General features: G+C 33.5%; 1 protein-coding gene and 1 pseudogene across 11 annotated transcripts in view; one reads left to right on the forward strand and one right to left on the reverse strand.

The window, feature by feature from the left end:
- RIMS2 (regulating synaptic membrane exocytosis 2) overlaps positions 1–24,496 on the forward strand; it is a 609,946-nt gene that overhangs the window by 399,104 nt on the left and 186,346 nt on the right. For 6 of the 11 annotated variants that reach the window (XM_059995033.1, XM_059995039.1, XM_059995034.1 and 3 more), the window contains one exon: positions 1,180–1,296. In XM_059995033.1, the coding sequence (XP_059851016.1) occupies positions 1,180–1,296 (117 nt within the window). Of the gene's footprint in view, positions 1–1,179; positions 1,297–9,876; positions 9,943–24,496 lie in introns of all 11 variants that reach the window. The other 5 variants (XM_059995029.1, XM_059995038.1, XM_059995032.1 and 2 more) reach the window with 1 other exon arrangement.
- On the reverse strand, positions 18,336–18,610 carry LOC132413386 (ragulator complex protein LAMTOR5 pseudogene; annotated as a pseudogene).

Here is a 24,496-nt window from a genome sequence, read left to right on the forward strand (position 1 = left end):
TCAATCCAGTTAAGTACAGAAAGCCTTAATGGAGTAAGAACCATGGAAATAATGTGTTTCCTAACAGGAAATATGTGCATAATTTCACATTTTATATACTTGCAATGTTTAAGGAAATTTGAACTCTTAGAATGACAGCCTTATAACACTTATTTTAAATGAGTAATTGAGTTAGTTTTAGGCATTTAGACTTAGAATTTTAAATTGTAATCTTAATTTTATACATGGTATTGGATTATTTAAGAGAAAAGTTTTATTATATTTATAAATTTAACAACTTATAAGGATATTAAGGACTTTAAAAGTGTTAATTTAGACAATTAATTGAAGAGAAAATCTAATATGTTAAGTTAACAAACATAGTTTAAAATGTTTGAAGATGTTGAATTAACTAAATTTATAAATGGGACTAAAATTATTAAAAGTCTTCTGAAAAGTAATTGTTTAAATGTGGTAGGCCTATCAGTAGAGTAATAAGATTTGTAATCTGAAATTTAAAGTGCAAGAGAGAAAGAGATTTTGAATTTGTAGCTTTAATAAATTAAGTCCTTTCTTGTTAAAAAAAAAAAAAGAATGCTTGACTTTTACCAGGGAAAAAGTATTTGAACATGCCAATAGAAAATTGGCATGGGTTTTAGATTAGATTCACCTGCACATAATAGAAAGCCCATAATAACAGGAGCTTATGTAAAAGGTTTATTCCATCATGAAAAAGAAGTATATAAGTAGACAATCCAGGCCAAGAATGGCAGCTTAAAAAAATAATCATTAATCAATTCTAAAGACATCAGTTTAGATTTTAAAAGAAATAGCAATTAATATCCCTAAAATAAGATCCACCAATATATTGTCTATAAGCAACATGCTGAACTCATTTTCACCATACAAATCTATTCCTCCTCCTGTGTTACATATATCGCTATCACTACTATACACCTGGGAGTCATCCATTCATAGTTTTGATAATCCTTATCTCCATCCCCATTGATATTAGCTTACTTTTATGTTATACCTCTGTTATAGCAGCAATCTCCTATTAGTTAAAACAAAACAAAAACCTTGGACTTGACATTACAGTGATTTTTGTCTTTTTCTACTATCTTTATTAATAAACTTTGTTTCTTAGTATAATATGTGACTATGGTCTATTAAGATATTTAATGGATCTTGCTATTTCAGTCGGAATGTGGAACAGGGACTTCGAGGGACACGCTCTACTACGGGACATTATAATACAATTAGCCGAATGGATAGACATCGTGTCATGGATGACCATTATTCTCCAGATAGAGACAGGTAAATATGATCAAATACTATTAGAGCTTATTATAATTGCTGCCTTCAGGAAGAAGGTATTACCATAAAATATTTTCATCCTGAACTTGGGTATTTCTTATCTTAGTTTCTAAAACCATATGCTTCCTTTACAATACCTACATTGATTCTTGTGATTGCCACATCATTAAAAAAAACTAAAGAAACAAAAATAACCTTTTGTTTGGTAAGAAAAAAAATTCATTTTGCTCTTTCAATTTTGGTACTTTGTTAAATCAAACCAGTTAAGTTAGTGAATTTGCACATGAGGTTATATTGATAATCATGAGGAAAACAAGATGTTTTATTATTTTTACCATATCATAACCAATTATCATATAGAAAAATACTTTCATGAGACAACAGATTTAAAGTCTTTTATATTCATCTGGGAAATAAGTGTGACTTTTTTTATATAAAAGTGTTAAGACCAGTTTGGTTTGTTTAGGAAACAGACACAAAAACTGATTCATGAAGAGGTTTTTCCTCATGGCTTTCAGTAAACCTTTTAAGCAACTTAAAGAATCATGCTTGTCAGCTGCTGTACTTGAGAGACTTCTCTGAATTTGCTCTATTAAATGTGATATACTTAGAAGTAATATGCTATGTTTCAATACATACGTTAATTACTACTAATTTTTTTAAGTTAAGCAAATTGGTTAACCCTCTAATTCATGGTTTGGTTACATATAAAATAGAAAATGCTATGATATATCCCCAAAACTATTAAGAGGATTTAAGATAAAGATTAGGATAGAAAGCTTAAATTACTATTCAGAGAATATTATGATGAAATAACACGGGAACTCAGAATTCTCTTTGTATGCATCCTAAACTAATTTTAGTAAAAACACTTGTGGGTTTTCAATCAATTGATATGAAAATTTGCTGTCAATATTTATATATTTAATTGTTTTATCTAAATCTAGGGTTATACTCAGTTCATGCTTATAATTTCATTGTGTTGGAGTACACTTTTCCAAAAGAAAAGATAGAGAATATCTTAGTCTTTAATAGTGTCAAACAAGTGTTGGCTTTTGTGTCTGAGATCTAAGAAGAAATAAGAACTTATTAAATTAATATCTTTCTTAGTGTTGAATGAAAGTTAATGTAATGTTTTCTTTTTCATTTATTTGACTTTTTCATAGTGGTCTGTGTCTTTAGGGGTAATTATAGGCATGCTACCTATAGAAATTGATGTTTATCAAGTACAATAATAGTGAATATGTTAGTGTGATTAGGAAGGAGTCATATTAGGGTGGATAAATGAGTTTTTTGATACCTAACAGAACTTAAGTAATTTTTGGAAATTATTTATGTAATGATTCATAAACTCCTTGTTCATTGAATGTTTGTTAAACAAATGATGAGGGAGAAAAGTCTGAAATGGCTTTAAATCTTCCCAGTTTATATAAAATGGACTTGATATTTTCTCGGAAGATAATACGGTATGGTCTAAATCTTGCAGAGAAGAATAGAATAAAGTTAACCTCTAGAATTATACTTACAAACAAAAATAGTCATTATCATATCAAATGCATAATATTTTATCAGTATTTTAAGACATATAGCCCTAAGGCTAGTGACCAGAAAAATGCTATTAAATCCTTGGTATTAGTTAATATTTGAATTAGTCATAATTGAAATGTCATATTTTCTTGTTTACTTTATAACTTTATGAATCTTTTAGTTTAGCAAAAATGTTCAAGTAATTCAGAAGTTTTGGGGAAAGATGATCCATGTGGTTTCATTGCTTTTGTGTTGTACATTACCAGATCATAATTACTCTTAATTGTGAGCTGTTTCAAATCCTTTTTGAAATAAATAAAATAGAATTTCATTTAAATAGGACTGTAAAACCATTTCTAATATATTAATTTTGAATTATTTTTGTAATCATTATTCATTAACATGAAGAATCAAAAATAAAAATACAGTATTATTCATGTAGGTAGTCTATCATATTATTAAACAATGGGTTCTTAATTTCTGTTTTATCCTAATATTCTAAAAGATTTTCTATAATAGAATGCATGTGAAAGCATTGTAATTTTTATGTACTATTTAGAAGGTAAGAATACTTTAGACCTCTTACAGTGAACTTTCATGAACAGCATTTTATAGAGTCAATCAATAATACTGTTGATTAAAAAGCCTAAAAGAGAATTTCCTTTGAGAGAGTAGGTAAAATTTAGGTATTTTGAGTGGTGCATTAACCTTTCTTGTCAGTAAGAATTGACACACTGACCTTAATAGTATTTCATGGAATGTACTTTTTTCATAGGATTTGGAACCAAATGGCATTGGGTTTGAATTTAAGCTTTTTGCCACTTGCTAGCGGTGTATCTTTGTGAAAACGAATCTCTTTAACACTTGATTTCCTTATCTATAAAATTAGAATATTAGTACCAACTTTATAGGGTTGTTGGGTAGATTAAGTGACATAGTGCCTCCAGTTGCATGGTACTCAAAAAAGGTGCCTTACTCTTAACATTTTAAAAGGATTTTTGGCTTACAAATAATTTACATTTTAATGTGCTTATCAATTAAGCAGAGAAATCAGTCAATTCAGGTGTTTTTTAAAGACGTTTGTAGAGAATATAGGACATGAGTTGTACCTTGAAAAAATGGGCATGTTTATTCAGGCAAGAACAAAAGCAAAGACACAGAGGCAGAATACACATGTACATCAGAAAGACCCAGTACGAAGGATGCAGGACTTGGAAACATATTGGAAAGTGTGAATGAAGATAATGGCTTTTACATTGGCTATATTGGGTGAGAAATGATGCTATTTGACATTAATTTGTAGTACCTGGTTAAACTTAAGGGTGTAACAATATCCTTTTCTTATAGGTAACAAAAAAAATTATATATAAAATTTTGATTGGATCTTTGCCCATCTCACTTTATTTTCATGAGTCAAATTCCTATTATGTTTTGAAAAGAAAGTAGGTTCATTACAAGTAATTCAGAAACTTGGATACAAGGATATTAACTAAAAATGATTAATTGTAATGGCCATCTTTCATCTTCCTTTTCATCGCCCATACTTTTTGTATCATTGTTTCTCTGGTAAATCCTGGTAACTACTACAACAAGGAACATCATTTTTCTGGGGCAAACCATGTGACTTTAGTATTAGAAATATTTCAAGAGCTTATTTGTTTATAGGAGTTAATTTACTATTAGAATAAGTGTGGAGTACTAGATACTATTTCTGTAGCATGTCAGAGATATCTTACAGTACATATTTTTATGTCTATCCTAGAGACCGAAATATATTGGTTGCATTTAATTCCATAGAGTATACTTTTAGCATAAAAAGAAAAAAAACATAACACTGGCAGAAGATATATTACTTCATAAACTTTTTTCTTCTATGCATTCAATGAATGCAGTTATATTCTAAAACGAAAAATGCCCTGTTATATGGATCTCTGAAATACCTCACACACATGCTATTTCTCTACTCTTTATCAGGCAACCAGCTACCAGAAAGTGCCAAACATACCTATAACTATTTATAGTCTTTTTGTGGTCCTTTCAGTTATAAACTATGAGAGAAATGCATCTCTGAAAGTTTGAAAATATAGAGAAAGTAAATGAAAAGAGAGAATTCATCGTACAAAAACAATACAACTTTTTATTCATTATATTTCAGGAATATATTTTAGCTTATTTAAATCATAGTATATTTTAGGAACTATAAGGTAGCAAAACAGTAACAATATCAGAGACAGAGCAGAAAGTTTGGAATTAGGTTGAGATTGTTGGAAACTTAGCTTTCAAAATCTACAGGTTACTTAAGAATAAGATTTTTATCTCCTTTTGCAGTCCTTTTTATGTATCTGCTAGTCCTAAAAGGTAACATTCAGGCTAATGAAATATATAGAAGGATAATTCATTAAAAATATAATTTTGTTTTGTCTTCAAAGATTATATTTCTTAGTAAGAATCAGAGTGTGTCAGGAAATTGGATCAGTAATCTTGTTCAGTTCTTTGAATAGTGATATTTTTTTCTCATGATTTGAGAATCTGTTACTTCATTTCTTTCTCTTTTTAAAATTTAGTCACTTTTTTAGTTTTCTATTTTATTCTTTTACAGTGAATTACAGCTCTGCTCAATTTTTTAAAAATTTCAAACAAATTGGATTAAATGCATTTTGTAATATAACAACTTTAACTCATTATGAATATTCATGCCTATTGCTTAGATTTTATAATATCTGTTAATTTGGGGAGAAAAGTAAGAATACTTTAATAGAGAAGTATAAATAAAATGTTTTTAAGTTGTACTAATTGGATGCAGCAAAGGACTTCTGTATCTTAAGTGGATTTTAGGGGGCTTACTAAAACAGTATGGTTAATTTGTGTAATATTCATAGATGCGTCTTTATACTTTTCACTCCATCTCAAGGGGGGATCATGACCAGATTAGGTTAAGAGGTATAACATATCTATAGAAAAGTATATAATCAGGGTTCTCCAGAGAAACAGAACTAGTAGGTTGGATAGAGAGAGAGGGATTTATTTTGAGGAATTGGCTCACATGAATATGGAGGCTGAAAAATTCTACCATCTGCTGTCTGCAAGGTGGAGACCCAAGAAATGGTGGTATAATTCAGACCAAGTCCAAAAGCCAGAGAACCTGAGAGATGATGGTATAAATCTCAGTCAGAGGGCCAGAGAGTTATGAGATGTCTAGCTCAAAAATGAGGCAGGAAAAAAGGGAAAAATTCCTCCTTCTTCTTACTTTTGTTCTACTCAAGCTCTCACCAGATTGCCTGATGCCCACCCACAATGAAGAGGGAAATCTACTGATTCCATCCTGAATCTCATCCTGAGACACCTTCACATACATACCCAGAAATAATGTTTAATGTGGACACCCCTTGGCCAATTAAGTTGACACATAAAATTAACCATCACAAAAAGGGAAATAAAACAAACTGTTGCTTGATGAAGGTGATTCCTGTAGAATGTTTTCTTTCGTGTTATAGAGACAAAATTAATTATAAACCTCCCCAAGGAAAATATTAGAAATTGGATGATGATATATGTGTTCTATGATATGAAAATTTTAACAAGCTTTGAATTTTACACATTTTTGTTACTCTTAAGTAATTTTCAGAGACAGTTGATTCCTTTTTAATGCAATAAATCCCAACATCACTACTGCTGGATTTTCTTTCTCCTCTTTGTAAAGCCAAGAAAGTCTCTTTTTGATACCATTTTCCCTATTTTCTTATACTACATAGGTTTGTAATTTTTTGTTTACAGTTCTAGAATGTTTCTATGATTATGTGAACAACTGCTCTCTTTGGACAGTAGGTTGACCATGAAAACAGTGTAATTGTGTTATACTTTTTAGTTCAACCCAAAATATATTTATTGAGTGGGTCAAGCATTATGCACAAAGATTTAAAATAGGCTTCCTCCTGGTCTAGATAAACAGATGATCCAACTGATTATACTAAGTAATTCATACCAACTAATTATACAGTATACCAACTAGTTATAAAATGTAGAAGACTGGGTGGCCTAAGCATAGTAGTGTTGGAACAGATTGGAGAGAAAATTACTTGCTTGTATCTATTGGAAAGACCTTCAAAGAGAAGTTGGACTTTAAAAATGAGAAGAATTTTGAAAGGCAATGAAGTGGAGACAGGGAGTATGATGGGCATTCTTGGATGAGTGATGAGCATGAACAGAGTCTGGAAGTCAGGAGAGTATGGGAAATATTTAGAGAATCTTAGGTAGTCTGTTGTACCTAGATAAAAAGTTGTGGTATGGGAAAAGGGAAGTAATAGGAGATGAAGATTGAATGTAGCTTACAACTTAGTTGGTGTACCATTTTAAAGAATATATACTTGTTTTTTGATATGGGAAGCCATTGAAGGATTTGGAGCAATGTGCCTACATGATCAGAAACATACTTCCATAGACAGAGTGGACCAGGAGAGGGTTGGATTCTGAAGGAAAGGAGACCTAATAGAAGGTTATTTCAGTGGACATGGTAAGCCTGATTTAAGGTAGTGGCAGAAGAAAAGGAAAAGAAGGAATAAATCTGAGTTATTCAGGCATTAGAATGAGCAATGTTTGTAAATCAATTGAATGTGGAAAATAAGGAAAATGGAGGAGTTAAATTTTGAGATTTTAAAGCTTGGTTTATTAAGTAAATATTTAAATCCTTAGTTGAAAGTGGAATTAAAAGAAAAGGAATAGCTAAAGTATTATATTAAATTCCAAAGGGGGATTAAAGAGTTATATATGAAACTAGAAGGGGCTTTAGAGATTATAGGGTACTATGTTCTAAAGAGGTACGTGAAGAATTGCTGTTGTAGGTAAGGATGAAGCCAAATGGGTAGGGTCTAAGCTTCTTCCTCCCTCTGTAGCAGTGCCATTTTGATTTTATTGAATTCCTAAATATTGGTTTTACATAAAATTTTGTTTGAAAAACAACTGGTCTTCCACTCAAAAAGAAAGTTGGAAAACTACTGCTCCAGCCCCCTTATTTCACAAATGTAGCACCAGATGTCCAAATAGGCCAATGTCTTGCTTGTCTCACAATTAACATGTGTTTTTCTAAAATGCCTACATGACACTCAAGCAGCCATGTGGCGATCCCAGGAAGCACCTGGAAATGTGAAACCCAAAGACAAATCAAGGCTAAACCAAAGTGAGAATTTACACTATAAAAACAAATAATATTATCCAGAAAGAAGGTGTTGGAGTATAAAGAAGGTCGAGGAACAAATCTTGGGAAACCACTGTCTCTGAGGAATAAAAAGAAAGGGAATCAGTAAGTGAAATGGATAAAGAAGCACTTAATAGGCAGAGACCGGACCAATGTGTACATGTTAAGAGCCTGAATTTTGGCTGAAGAAAGCCCTGAGTTTGAAACCAGTCCTGCTACTTACTTTACGGCCGTGCGCAAGCACTCACAGCCTAGTTTCTCTGTCTGTGGGAATACTAGACCCTATCTCAAAGAGTTGTTACGGGAAGCAAATGAGATCTAGACAAAGCTTTAATGGAGTATGTGGCACATAGTTAAGTGTTATATAAACACTATTTTTTTTCATTGAAGTATAGTTGATTTACAATGTCATGCCAATCTCTGCTGTGCAGCAAAATGACTCAGTTATACACATATAGACATTTTTAAATATTCTTTTCCATTATGGTTTATCACAGGATATTGAATATAGTTCCCTGGACTATACAATAGGGCCTTGTTGGTTATCCATTCTAAATTTCTAATAGCCAGAGAGAATAGTGTTTCAGAAACCAAGAGAGTGTCAAGAAATAGAGGTTGAAAATCATTGTCTAAAACCATAGATAAGTGGAGTGTGATGAAGATCAAGAGGAAATTAAAGGACTTTTTAGAATTTCACAGGTAATATTCACAGCTTCAAGAGAATGATAGAGACAGAAATCAAATCACAGTAAGCTTTAAGCATGAGAAGTGAGAAAGTGGTAGCAAGAATTGTAGATATGTCTAAGATGTTTTATGATGAAAAAAAGTCAGAGGAAGGCAAGGTTAGTGAAGTTTTATTTTTAGGATTAAGTGCAGTTGTGGAAGGGAAGGCATGAGACAAAAATGAATGAAGCAAGGTCATGTGGGAAGTAGGATTACAAGTAGAGGAATTGCCTCTTCGTTTGCTGCAAAAGAGGACAAGTGGAGATATAAATATATATGTACTCTATATTTAGAGGTGTTGAGAGAGACCAAGATTGGTTTCCATTTTTTACTGAAACATAATGATCATCTGCCAAAATTAAGTGTTTTGACATGAAAGACTTAAAAAAATAGAAAATTTTAGATCAGTGCTATAGAAAGAAGAGAATCAGCTACAGAAGGGTAAAAAGGTCAATGTGCTACTTTGATGGCTTATGGTAGTCATGAGGCATGAAGTGTAGCAGAGCCAATAGCATGTAATAAACATATAATAAACATAGTGAATGGAAAATGGATAGCATCTGATACATTTACAAAATAAAATTAGTATTCAATTAAAGGAATTTGAATCAGTTTGCTTCTTTCTAAATGGAATTTTATAAACTCTTTTAGTTACTTTTAATTAGTAATGATTGAAAAAGAAATAGCTACCTTATAAAATCTCCTAAGTGTGATAAGTATTAGAAATTACCTCTTTTATTATTTTTGTCTTAAGCTTTCTGGTTATTTTATTATTTTTCTCTTTCTACCTTTCCTCCTAAAAAATGAGAAAGCATCTGTATTGTATAACATTTTATAGATGGTGCTAAAGATGTTTGAGTGATAATTGATAAGATTTTATTTTGAAATATTATTTGTTTAATCTCAATTTGTTACATTTTCTTGTGTTTTGTTTTAGAATATTTAGCATATTTTAACCTTTAGCACTGCCATATTACAATGGACATTGGGAGGAAGGAGCAAGCTTTCCAGTAACAGTTTTCATTTGCTTTGCTTACTATCTGCTTATCTTTTTTGAATCTCACTTTTAAAAATTAAAATGTACTTTCTCATTTCTTTCCTGAGTCTCATTTATATTCTTGTTTCTACCATGCTTGCAGTCATTTTCTTACTCTACCTCGCTCCAGATACAGTCAGACCATTGAACATCATCACAGGGATGGCAGGTATATTTTTCTTACAATTGAGTCTGTTCGTAGAATTGCATGTGCCTATCTATTGATATGATATAACTCACTTCTATTTTTGTTTTTTATATATACATATATGGTTATTGATGAAACATAGAAGTATTATCCTTATAAAATAGTAGAAAATAAAGCATATATAAACACTTTAATTGTGTTAGGATGTCAAAAATATAGCTTCCCTTAATGGGCTAGGATCATCTCTGATGATTCTGAACATTTAACTCACCAGAAATTACATTTGACTCTTATTACATACAAAAGTAGAATAACAGTATTATTAAAAATTAATTGCATTTGACAGCCCACCTTCCTCTGCAGCACTAGTTGATAATTAGATATTTAGGCAGAACTAGTTGATTGGTACATATCTTAACAACCCACTTCCCCCACCTCCCTCTGCAGTCAGTCCTGGAAAGTGCTTAGGTTGGGCTGAGGTTTATGAGGGTAAACTCAGGTTTATGGTTACCTTGTCAAAGGTGGCTGTGATCTACTCATTGGTTATAGTAGATGAACCCAGATCCCTGGAGAATACTGAGTCTGTCTACCCAGACCCAGTATTTCTAGTCTACCACCATTCTCCTTGTACTGAAGGGAAATATAAATTACCTGGCATTTAACAGAAAGGAAGATTAGCTTTCTAGTTAATCCTAGAAGGAAATCGAGTGGGGAAAGAAGGTCTGTAAAGCTTGCAGTTTCTCAAGGCTAAACGTAGCTTTAGTGATTTGAGCCAGTTCAGTGACAACATTTTTAGGCCCGGTAGGCAGAGAAAACGGCAATAATAATGTGGTTGTGGATTTAGCTGTATAGATAAGGAATTATGTGCTGTACTCACTCTGACTATGGTTTCAAAGTGATTTGGGTTATGTGTGATCACTTTTATCCTATTAGTTTAGTTAATTAATAGTTGATAATGAAAGAGCTTAGAAAAAAATAATTGAAACTAATGGGTAAATTCCTAAGGATTGAATTCATTTAGACAAATGTGGAAGGAAACATAGAGATATCATCAATAATAAATTCCTATTTCAAATTTTGTGATGTCTTTCAGTAAATGTAATTGAAATTTAGTGCCTTCCAGTTTATTATATGATAGTGGTTATTGCTATATTTTATTTTCTTTTACATTTCTCAGTCTCTTTTTCTGTTATTTTGCTTCAATACTAAATAGTTTTTACTTTGTTGTTGTTAATGACTTTTATTTTTATTATTGCTGTATATTACATTCAGACTATTTTTTGGTTGCAATGATCATACATTTATCTTACAGAAATGTGAAAAGCAGTTTTATAATTTATAATTGGGCAAAAAACAGTTTTATAATCCTTATAATTGGGCAAGACCTTTCTTAAGGTGGGTGGCGTGAATGAGACATTACTGATTATAGGCTTATTCTTCTTACACTGGTATCTTTCCAGTTAAATATAAATTAAGATCATGAACCACATTAGTTTTTTATACTCTGTATTTTTCTTAATTATCAATAAGTAGCTTGTCTGCTTCATATCATTTATTCTTTCAGTAACCCAACATAGATAGAACCAGTTCTTTATCAGCTCTAGGTTGGTTATCAATTTCATATACTTACTCAAATTCTCAGTCTCAGCCTAGCTGGCCTATTTTGATAGAGAGATTTCTAAATTGTCTTTTGTGCCATAATTTAGTTTATATTCAGGAAATACAGTATCATTGATGTTTATATTAAAGTAATACAAGGTTAGAAAAATCAGTTTTAGAAAACAAGTTATCAAATAACTTACTATAAGATTTGCTGTCACTTAAATGATTCAAATCTGTGAGTCTAGTGTATACCTACTCTGGAAAAGTTGGATAGATTTTGTGAGAATGCAGTCTTTAGTTGCTTTTAAAAATATTACCTTTTATCGTTATTACTTTGACACATACAAAAGAATGTGTGCATGTTTCAAAGCATAGTAATAAAATAAGCATTTATGAATCTACTACCCGAACCAAGAACCAGAATATATGGTTGGTTATACTCCTTGCATCTACCTATAGGCTCCTTGCCTATTGCATTCGTATGCCTCTTCCAAAGAAGTAGTAAGTGCTGTACTGAACATTCAGCTTAATAGTTCCTTCCTTTGTTTTTTTTTTAAAGTGACTTTGATCATTTATTTCACTCTGCTAACTTCCTGAGTTACTCGGTCCCGCTGACTCCCACTTAAATCCACTATGAGATTCTGGGGATTGTTGAAAATATAAAAACTCTTCTAGTCACCTATCCCTTCTTCTTTATTTATTACTGTAACATTCCATGCTTCTTGTTTAACCCCTGAACCTTTGTAGGTAATACAACTGAACACAATCACCCATTTCCCTTACACATTGATATCATCTGTTGACCTCTTGGTTATGCTATTTTATGCATGTGGCTTTAGTTTTCCTCTTTATCACAATTTCTGCCATGAGCCTGAGTGCTGTTAGCATTCACCTGAATGATCTATTCAGCACCCACTCACTTCCTTGACCATCTCAAATTGGAGGTAGTGAACTTTACCCCCAGTTCTACTTCACTCAGTCACTCCCATGGCCATGCTCTGAATATTATCGTCACTTGAAATTGTTCTACCTTTGAAATCTTTTTAATTTTTTAAAAAAATTTAATATTTTATATACTTTTTAAAGGTTACTTTCCATTTACAATTAATACAAAATACTTCACTCTTGGACAAGAACTACACATGGTTCCTTCTTATTCTTTCATTGAGTTACTTTTAACTCATTGGTTCTTTTATCTCAATAGACAACTCCACTCTCTTTACCCATTTACCTTTCCCAATTAGTCTCCACTTTTCTTTACTTACTTACATATCCAGAGGTTGAATCCATTCTCAGAAATATCCTCAGTTCCCTTGCTACATTGTTCTGCTTTTACCTATTTGACAAAGTCCAAATGTGGATCAATCTCTGTCTCTTGCCAAATGGTTTTTTATCTAAATTACCCAAGTTCTCCCTAACTACCTACTTGAGAAAAAATAACTGAACATTTAAAGGAAAAGTGACCTCTTTATTGAGGATTGTGGAAAGAATGAAAAGAAATTGGCACCAACTTTCTAAGTATCCAGTTTCCTGGTCTAGATTTCAAGATGGCATTAACTATCATGGTCTGGGAATTCCCTTTCTGTGAATAAATATATGTTAATAGTTCCAAGTAGACCATAGTTTGGCTGTATGAAATCTGGAATTTTCTGAGTGGAATAAATGTAGTAAACTCAACATGGCATCTCCAATATGTGAAGAATCAGAACAATTGGTCTCTCTGTTTCATGTTTGTAAAATGAAATATTATGAGTGCTTTCTCTTTGGAACAGATGAAGAGAAGCTTAAATAATGTTTGCTAAACTTCTTTTATATTACTTCAGGAAACAAATATTTAACTAATATTAAGAATCAAAACTTCTTTTTCTTCTGAACAGGTTATGCTGACCAGTGCAAAATTATCTCTGATCATTGTGTATTTTAAAACACATTCAACATTTAAACAAACATATTTAGAATGGATATCAGGTTGCCTTTTATTGATTTCCCTTTAAGATATATCCTTTATTTCAATAAATATATCTTTTATATTTTAAAATTTACCCCCAGCCCTACTTTTCCTCCTAGTAATTATCTTTACTTAAAGCTATACATAGCATATTAAGGAATCACTGACATTGCTGGTGGACAACGTGGCAACTTTTACATAAAAATGTGATGGAGGAGATGACAACTAGGCTATATCTTAAAGGAAGAATTAGAATTATTTAGGGGGAGGTAAGGTAGGATGTTGGTGGAATTTTCAAGAAATATATGAGCAAAGTTACTAAAGTAATAAACACCGTGTTTTAGTGCTGTTGGAGCATTAGCCACAAGGCAGGGAATAGCAAGAAATGAATCTGGAATGATAGAGATAGTCCTGATTATGAATAACCTTGTATACTCTCTTAAGGAACTTAGGTCTAAGACTGTATGTGATAGAGGTACTTTGAAGAGTTTTAGTTTGGGGATGGCTATAATACATTTATTCACTCTAGAATAATTACTCTAGAGACTCTGTGGGTGGTTGATTTGAGAGAAAAGGGTATGGAAAAGAAAAGCACATACCGAGGTATTTGCCTTGTTCTAGGACAGCAGAAACTCTTTGAGGGCCTGAACTAAGTAAGGTAGTGGACGGAGAGATAGAAGATGAGAGTTAATCAATTAAAATCAATAATACTTGGTAAACAATGGGATTTGGATGTTGTGGGGGAACCAAGAGTCAAGAAACGCTCCTAGTCTTACAGCTTGGGTAACTGGGTGCCTGTGGTACCTTAAAAAGATGGGGGGAATTGTTAGGAGAGGAATCAGTTTCGGTGAGAGACAAGTTCAGTTTTGGAATTATTGAGAGGGCTAAGAGGAAACCTCTAGCAAGGAGTAAAATAAATAATTTTCAAGCTTAAAGTAGTTTAGTCTACGTAGAGCAATTTGCGAGTAAATTTACTACTAGTGGGAAGTAGCCACAAAATGAAAGTGAAATCAACCAGAAAGACTACCCATGAAATGGAGCCAAGGAGTTTTCCTCTGCCATGGGAAACATTATCATTTAAGTGGTAGATGAAGGAAGAGAAATTTCTGAAGGACATAGTGAAGGAAGAATGAGAAAAGTAAGAAGAATAGAGCTAAAAAATTAGAGTTATAAGAAAGAAGAAATAATGTCAGCAATAAAAATAATAAATGAAAAATGCCCATTGATTTGTCAAGGGAGAAGTCATTGGTGACTTCCACTGATGATTTTGGAAGGGTAGTGAGGGAAGAAAGGCAGAATTCAGTGGCCTGAGGCATGACTGAGAGATAAGAAAATAAATACACCAAAAGAGTGTGGAGGAGAAGTATTAGATAGGGGTATGTGATACCAGAGTAGGTTTCTTTCTTTTAGAATAAGAAATATACCCTGTGTTGATAGGCTTGGAGGAAAGAATGCTTTAGGAAAAAAAGATAGGTTGAAAACACAGGAAAAAAAGAGGATGACTGGAAGAAAGGTCTTAGAGCAGTAGGTAGGGCTAGCCACACAGGTGGAGTTTGTAAACATAAAGAAGCTCTTATTTACCATTGAGACAGGAGGAAAATAGATGAGAGAGTTGGAACTAAGTAAGTTTTTAAAGGATGTTAAATTGAAGGTAATTTTGTTTGATAACCTCAATTTTGTTGTTGCTGTAATAGAGATTACATGATTGTTTTTGAGACAAATTCCTGAGGATTCCCAGAGGTTGAATATGATGTTTGATTGAAAATGAGAAAGTTTAAATAGTTGTTGGGTAAAAACTGATGGGAACTGATTAAATATAAGTAAAAAGATTTTTGGTTATGCAACCACGGCAAATGTTGGAAACCATGAATTTGTAATGTGCCAACCTGTATGAATGTATGCTTTGCTTAAGCAATACCCAGTTGCCTAGATGTTGAAGAATCAGATTATTGAATTGAACCAATTTTAGGGTTTTGATGAATGTTTGGAAGATTTGGTATAAAAGGGAATCTGAGTGTTTTTATAGGAGGGGTTCAGATGATCAGTCACAGAGTCTAGGATGAGAAGGATGGAAGAAAAGCAAAGAGGGTGCTATATACTGGCAGGAATTGGTTGGACCAAGGAACAAAAAGTATCAAATGGAGATTAAGTAAGTTGGGAGTGAGATTATAAAACACCTGACAGAAATAATGATTGTCATCAGTTTGAGATATTGGAGTTTAATATTTCTGAGTTTAAATAGTTTCATTGGATTCTAAGATCCACAGTGTTTCCCTAGGAGGGAGCGCTGATGCAGGAAAAAAGTGACAATTATTGAAGTTTTGAAGATCCAAGAGTTGTGGTTCAAGATTATTGAACAATTTTCTGCACGTGCATTGAAATCTCCTAGCATTACCATAGGAATTACGGTAAAGAAGACAGCAGACACCCAATTCCTCAAATTATCAATGACTAAGGGATAGTGATTGGAAGTGGGATAGATATTAGCAACCTGAATTAATAATGGATCTTATAGCCAAGGGGCATGCTGAATAGAAATAAGGACATGTACATTACAGTGGGAGAGTAATGGCCAGAGTGTCTCTAGGGAACCAATCTCTCCTAAATCCATGGACTTTGAAATGTGAAAGAATAAGTAGCTTCTGCAGGTGAGAGTTACACTGGAAGGAGAGTCTGCAGCGTTGAGCTAAATGTTATTTAAGGTAGGGATATGCAGAAACCATTCTACAGAATGGTTGATGACGTAAGGAAGTTAGTTAACAGTGGATAAGGATTCTTGAAAATATAGCTAAGAGAATCAGAGAATATTAAAGTGGTACAGAAGAGAATACAAGAAATGAAGAATTTAGAGAGAAGATATCGGGGGCAATTGGGCTTGCCCTTTACTTGATACTAAGAATTACAGAGATAAGATGCTTAAATAGAAGTGATATACCTCAACTATCCTAAATTTATCCTAAGTTGTTTTGGTGCCAGAATTGGAAGTTGTTTTGGTGCCAGAACTGAGTTAGGTTCTGGGAAGGGTCTGACCTGAGGCTAGAGTAGTGCTGAGGGATGCCATAGCGTTTGAAGAGAGGCAGTGAATGGTCTTTTCTTAAGGTATTTGGGGCCATGACTAGGACCCTAATTAGAGAAAGGTTTCGGACAAAACTAGTGGAGTCACAGGAGGATGAGATTCCTGTGTGGAATGTAGAATGTTTTCCTGTAGATGCCCTATCTGAGAAGTATACTGAAAGCCCTTAGTGAATGGGATCAAATCTAAGTAATTCACACTTCCTGAGCTACCCCTCCCCTTTTTGCCTTAATTTCTTTGCATTGTTACAAACCTCCTTTCCTCTTAGAAGCATTTTCTTCTCCATCACAAGTAATCTATTTGTGTTTCTGACTGTACGCTTTCTTAATTTCTCTGGAATTTTCCTCCATTCATTATTTCTTGTTTCCCTTACATTTCAATCTCTCTTACTTTACTAATTTGTTTTTCCTCAAATTGTTGTTACGGAGGACTGTTGAAATCTCCTTGATAATACCTTCTTTCTATTCTGCCACACCTTCAAGCTCCCTTGAGAATGATCAGTTTCTCTCTCTTACTTGGGTCATGTTTCTTGACTATGTATTTTTACATATGCTTTCTCCACTCCTTCATCAGCTCCTAAGCATTAACCCTCTACAGTCTGACCTCTGCTTCCAGCACTTTATTTTAAATGATTTTCTCCATGGTTCTTATTTGCTGTATCTTTTTACACATATTTATCCTTGTTATGTCCTTGCATCTGCCATTATTAACCACTTCTCTTTTTAGCCTCTCTAATGAATAGTGAAATATTAATATAATACAGTGACTTCTCAAACTGTCTGATTATCTGACTGACATCTGTACAAGAATATTCTTGCAACGCTTCACAAATTTAAGTCCAAACCTGAAGTTACTCTCGTTCTTCCCAAGAATTCTTCTATTTCTGTTACTAGATCATCCTTTCATTTTGGAGGCTGGGAATTTCAGGCTCTTTCCTTGGTTTGTTCATGTCTTTCATTTAATTCATATGGTGATTTGCCAAACGTTATATAGAGGAAAAAAAAAAAAGCCATCCCTGGCCAAAGAAGTTAACAGGCTTTAGAACCAAGAAAGCACAATTCAAATTCCAGCTCAAAAAATATCTAATTGTGTGACTTTGACCAAGTTTCTGTGAGCCTTAGTTTGCTTATTTCTAAAATGAGAGAGATTGAATTATACAATTTCTGAGATTCCTTCTAACCTTAAAATTCTGTTTGTATAATTCTGTATATTGTATATTTTGTACATTGTGATTTATGTTTGTCATCCATACCTTCTTCTGTTTCCAAACTTTTACTACAAGTCAGCCTTTTCCTACTCTAATTCATTCCATACACTACTGCTGAAGTCATCTTCTTAATTCATCACTTAAAAAGTACCTTTGTTCAGAACTTTTTGGTCACTCTCATTGAAAATTAAACCCTGTCTTAACCTCTTAACTAGATGTTTAAGATCTCTATAAACTGACTCCAAGCTAATTTTCTAACATTTTACCACATTCTACTTTCTGTTATTTCTAGTATTTCCATTTGACTCTTTTTCTCCCCTCCAACCAGATTTACTGACCATAACAAAATTCTATATACAAAGTGATCTAGACCTGTTGCTTCAAAACAAGATCTTTTCTTACTAACATTTTGATAGGTCAGTCCATACAATGTCAAAAAGTGCTTACTCTAAAATTAATAGAAAAATGTCCAATGCATATTAAATGAATGACCTAACTATTGAAACTCTAATAACTCTTTAAGATAATTAACATAGGTAGACTGTAGTCCCTATCACAGGCTTCTGGAGAACTGACATGGGACGTCAGAAGGCCATTTTGTGCAATGCCACTGTGACGCCTTTGTGTTTCTGGATCATGATGTTCCCATTGTCTGATTCTAGACACAACACAGGAATATCAGTGGGGTCAGAGGTTAGCTTAGCTGCTTGCTGGGCTAGAACGATATCACCCAAGCCTGCTCATCTGACCGGGTCCCACGGCAGCCCAGGTTAAGTCCCTGTGAATCTGTGACCAGGGCTCCATCAATGGATGGATTCTGCACTGTGTCCTCCAAGTGCTACTCAGAAGTCGTCTTCATCCCACCCACTGTGTGCCAGGCCCAGGACTGCACAGCACATGGCGTCCTTCTTCACTACTGGCCTCCCATTTGACTCTTTTTTATGGTTGCCGTCTATCTGCTGATATTTCTTCAGCTTTTCATGCAGGAGATATTGTCCATCCTTTCTAAGATAGTCTTTAACATGCGAATCATATAATATTTTAAATTCCCTGCCTGATAGTCCCAACATGTGTCCTAGCTGAGTCTGACTCTGTTGATTGCTTTGTCTCTTGACAGTGGGACTTATCTTTCTTGCTTTTTGGTGTTTCTAGTAATTTTGACTGTTAGACATCATGTCATCATTAGTGACTGAGGCAGATAGTATTTGTGCCTGAAAATGTGCATACCTTTTGTTCTGTGTGTATGTATGTGTATTTAGGAGGGGATTAATCAGTCCTCTGACTACTACCTCTATGTGATTTGAACTGACATTATGAAGTAACAGCTAGGGGCAGCAGGCAGCAGTGTATATGAGGAGTTTCCACTATCCATGTAAAACTAGCAAACAAAAGAAATGCCAGTGAATTGTTCAAAGTTGACCAGTGAAACTTTTGAACATGGCACTCAGGTATTCTAGAGTGAGGAATATGCCTAATCACATTTACTCATGTCATACAATAGCAATGCATAATTTGGTTCTTTAGAGATACATCTTTAAGATGTTTGTTATTTTATGGAATCTTTGAGGACCTGGGAAGGGAAAACATACTATCAATGCTTTAGTGAGATAACTTGAATTTCTTACAGTTAACAAAATGGTATTATACTTCAACATCCACTGAAAACGGAAACTATTTAGTAAAATAAGAATTTTATAGATAGGTGATAATTATATCATCTCTCAGGATTTTGAAAAAACATATATATATATATATTTTTTGCGATACGCGGGCCGCTCACTGTTGTGGCCCCTCCCATTGCGGAGCACAGGCTCCAGACGCGCAGGCTCAGTGGCCATGGCTCACCGGCCCAGCCGCTCCGCGGCATGTGGGATCTTCCCGGACCGGGGCACGAACCCGTGTCCCCTGCATCGGCAGGCAGACTCTCAACCACTGTGCCACCAGGGAAGCCCCCAAAAAACATATTTTAAAGATGTATTAATTTGCTGTAGTTGCTGAGTAAATAATCTTGCTTATTTGTTTTGTTTCTGCTATTTTTGAAGTAAAAATGAAATAACATTGAGAATTATAACTACTATAACTGCTATTACTACTAATAAAATACTCAAAATATCCCCAAGATATTTATATTTTACATGTTTCTGTGTGTGCATGTCTACTAATACAATATATCTTTATTGTTCTGGACAAAATTGGGGTAATCTTTTCTTCTTGCTGTTTCCAACATTGACTATTTTTTAGAAAATACTTCTATAGATAAGGGAACACTTTACTTCTCTTTTTGTTGATAAAATAGGGTTATGAGAAATAGTAACATGTTTTTCTACATTAAAAGTGTTTGGTTTCTCTCATCAATATGTGTATTATTACCATTTTCACATGTTAGATTGTTATTAACTTGGCTGACCCTAGATATTGCTGTTATTTTTGAATAAAATCATTTACTTTTAACTAACATACAGAATTTAATGTTTAACTGAACAGAAATGTTCTGTAAAAAAAAAAAATGCTGTCATGCCCAAGGAAAATTAATCTATCTTCCTCCAAAATAATAAAATATTACTCTTCATATACATGGTAAATAAGTATTTCTGAATATGTACTTATTACCATGGTATTTTATGTACTTGCAATTCTCTTAACTTTGGAAGCAATGCTAAAATAATTTTGGAAGCAATGCTAAAATAATATAGAGTTTTTAAAAAGTTAAACTGTACCTTGCACAATATGATGACCATGAAAATTATAGAGTTGAATCATATAATTGCTGTAAATTACTTGATATGTTATACAAATATATAACATATTTTATATTAATTACCCTAAAATATCTCATTTTAAAATTCTGTAATATATTTATTTCTTCAATTATGCAGCTAATGCTCAGACAATCTCTAAACGTTGAAGGTGTTTTATCCAAAGTATAATGCTGCTGCTGTTAATCAGCTTACTATATTACATAATATAGATGTAGGGAAGTCATTTCTTGCCCCAAACATGAGATTATACTTCTTGTCCTTCAGAGATACATCCAAATTTATTTTTAAGATTTCAGCTTTATAAAGAAATAATTTCTTTATAAAAAAGAAAAAATAGTAATTCCTAAGTAGCTTTACTTTTTACAAGTCTATTTAAAAAAAACCCTATTACATTTACTTATCTTTACAGTATAAATGCAAAATAAGTCTGTCTGATTTAACATAGACTCTAAAGTCTGAGTTACATTCTAGGACAATTTTCATTGATATCTGAATAATACTTTGAAGCACTGTGATGTTTGTTTTTCATTTTTTTAGTATTCTTCTATCGTATTTAGAGAGATAGTCTACATTGAGCTTATGTTGATCTGGAGTTGTATCATTGCAATGGTTGTATATAAGTGAAAAAAAATGCTCACTGGCCTATTCTTTTCTGTTACGCTGCGTAACTCCCATGTACTTTGAGACTAGGAGAAGTAAGTAGCAAAGGTGATGAAATAAGTAGGAAGCTGTGCCAGATACCTGGAAATTAAAAAATCTTTCAAAGGCGACTATACGAGAGGAAAAATGATTGAAAACGTACAACTTCACTTGATCATTATAAAATGATTTTTCCCTTAGAAATCCTCATCAAATCTGCATGTACTATCATATGCTTTTAAAGCTGGGTTGTTACAATACTGGGTCTTGTTTCAATAGTGTCAGTCAATATAATTCAAAAAGAGTCATGTACCACAATGTTTACTGCAGCTCTATTTACAATAGCCAGGACATGGAAGCAACCTAAGTGTCCATCGACAGGTGAATGGATAAAGATGTGGCACGTATATACAATGGAATATTACTCAGCCATAAAAAGAAACGAAATTGAGTTATTTGTAGTGAGGTGGATGGACCCAGAGTCTGTCATACACAGTGAAGTAAGTCAGAAAGAGAAAAACAAATACCGTATGCTAACACATATATATGGAATCTAAAAAGGAAAAAAAATGGTTCTGAAGAACCTAGGGGCAGGACAGGAATAAAGACACAGACATAGAGAATGAACTTGAGGACATGGGGAGGGGGAAGGGTAAGCTGGGACAAAGTGAGAGAGTGACATGGACATATATACACTACCAAATGTAAAATAGATAGCTAGTGGGAAGCAGCCCCATAGCACAGGGAGATCAGCTCAGTGCTTTGTGACCACCTAGAGGGGTGAGATTCGGAGGGTGGGAGGGAGACGCAAGAGGGAGGAGATATGGAGATATATGTATATGTATAGCTGATTCACTTTGTTATAAAGCAGAAGCTAACACACCATTGTAAAGCAATTATACTCCAGTAAAGATGTTAAAAAAAAAAAAGATGTGAAGACACAGGGAGAAGACAGCCATGTACCAGCCGAGGAGAGAAGTTTAAGGAGAAACCAACCCTGCCAACTACTTGATCTTGAACTTCCAGGCTCCAGAGCTGTAAGAAAATAAATTCTGTGGTTTAAAAAAATATGAATTAGCTCTATTTGTGGAGTATCCTCTGCAAATGCTTGCAGTTTGGAATAGCAGCCACTAAATAAGCAGAGCTATAATCTGTATCTATCCAGGTAAATGGCACATACAAACTCTGAACTATTATAAACATATATATCAGAAAATGTAAACTATTTAAGAATAGAATTCTGACAGATATTAAATCACTTTTAAAAGACAACCAAATTATTTACCTAAGAAACATTTAAATATACAGGTCAGTGTTTCCTAACTTGTATATGGCTTGATTTTGTCAGTCTTGTAAAATCTGTTTACCCTTTTTAGAATAATATTTTGAAATACATAAGGTAAAATAAAGTAAATAAGTAGGATCACAAAGGAAACTATTTACATTGAAAGATAGACCCCAAATTCAGAAACCCAGGTAAACACTTAAATATTTTATGCCTTGCAAACGGTTATCTATTATTTCCCATGCCTCAGTTGCTACTATTCAAAATTAATTATTTATAAGTTCTTACCTTAAAATTAAAACTCACTAAGAATTTGGGTGGAAGTTGGCAAGTTTTATATCTCAGTTCCTTAAAGAACCTGCTATGAAGCTGGGTATTATATATGAGACTTAGGCATTGCTGCTTTCGATTTTCTCAGCAATAATCTTAGTTCTCACCTAGTAAGACCTTTTCTTACCCAACTGTGGGAGCAGGAGCCTATCTTGACCTTCTACTGTGTTATCAAAGTTTAAAATATGAAAGCTTTCCCCTCCCCTTAACTGTGGTGGAACATTTCAGTAAATTTCTACCTTCTACTGTGGTTCTTGTCATGTTCCACTTATTAAACAATTTTCATTTCACACTATGGAAATCATATAATTCATATTATTGATGAATATGGAAAGAAAATATAAGTAATATTTAAAACATTGATTATAATCTTCAAACAATGTTTTCACTAAAGAGTTTTTTTAAGGAATATTTCCTAAAGAGTGGCCTGTTTGCTGTAAAAATAATAGTATCCTTTCAAGGACATAGAACTTAGCAACACATTTGAAATAATTCTCTGGATTTCACTCACGATTATATATTTCAATTATTAAAAGATAGTGTCAAAGAAGTGTAAGTGTATATCCTGATATTTCACGTTCCACTCGGAAAAATTACTTGGTGGAATCAGAATAAATCAAATTTTGCATAAACAAGTGAAATATTAGCTTAATTTTCTGTTGGGATAGTCATAGATATTCCAGAAAGTTGTGTTACTACATGTTATGTAATGAAATAAGTTTATTACTAATTTAAGATAATAGGAAATATGAAAATAAATTAAAGATTGATACTTTCCAAAAATAGGTTTTAAGGAATCTAAGGTATATACATCCCTTTGATTCTGGTTACCTATTGTGTTGAATATATTCAAAGATATGTACACCAACAACATTTAACAAATATTGAGCGTATTTCTTTCTTTCTTTTTTTTTCTTTTTCTTTTTCTTTTTTTTTTTTTTTTTTGCGGTACGTGGGCCTCTCACTGCTGTGGCTTCTCCCGTTGCGGAGCACAGGCTCCGGACGCGCAGGCTCAGCGGCCATGGCTCACGGGCCTAGCCACTCCACGGCATGTGGGATCTTCCCGGACCGGGGCATGAACCCGTGTCCCCTGCATCGGCAGGCAGGCTCTCAACCACTGCGCCACCAGGAAAGCCCTCTTTTTTTAAAATAAATTTATTTATTTATTTATTTTGGGCTGCATTGGGTCTTTGTTGCTGTGCATGGGCTTTCTCTAGTTGCAGTGAGCGGGGGCTACTCTTCATTGCACTGTGTGGACTCTAGGCACGTGGGCTTCAGTAGTTGTGGCACGTGGGCTCAATAGTTGTGGCTCGCGAGCTCTAGAGCTCAGGCTCAGTAATTGTGGTGCATGGGCCTATTTGCTCCGCGGCATGTGGGATCTTCCCGGCCCAGGGATCAAACCTGTATCCCCTACATTGGCAGGTAGATTCTTAACCACTATGCCACGAGGGAAGTCCTGAGCATATTTATTTCTAAAGAGGAGTGTTCTTTCTAAAATAGTTTTTCAGGAACAAAAATAGAATTATGATTTCTTACACTATCAGGTTGCCTTTTCATTTCTCTCTTTGACTAGTAATTGAATATTGTATATGTATTTACATTTAATCTCAGCTTCTTTTCACATATTCTGGATACACTTATAAAAAAACTAAATTCTTAAGAAATCAATATTATAGTACATGGACTTAAAAATAGTTAAAAAATTATTTGCCTTACATGTTACCCTATGAAT

Source organism: Delphinus delphis, chromosome 17, assembly GCF_949987515.2.
Source record: "Delphinus delphis chromosome 17, mDelDel1.2, whole genome shotgun sequence".
Lineage (NCBI taxonomy): Eukaryota > Metazoa > Chordata > Mammalia > Artiodactyla > Delphinidae > Delphinus > Delphinus delphis.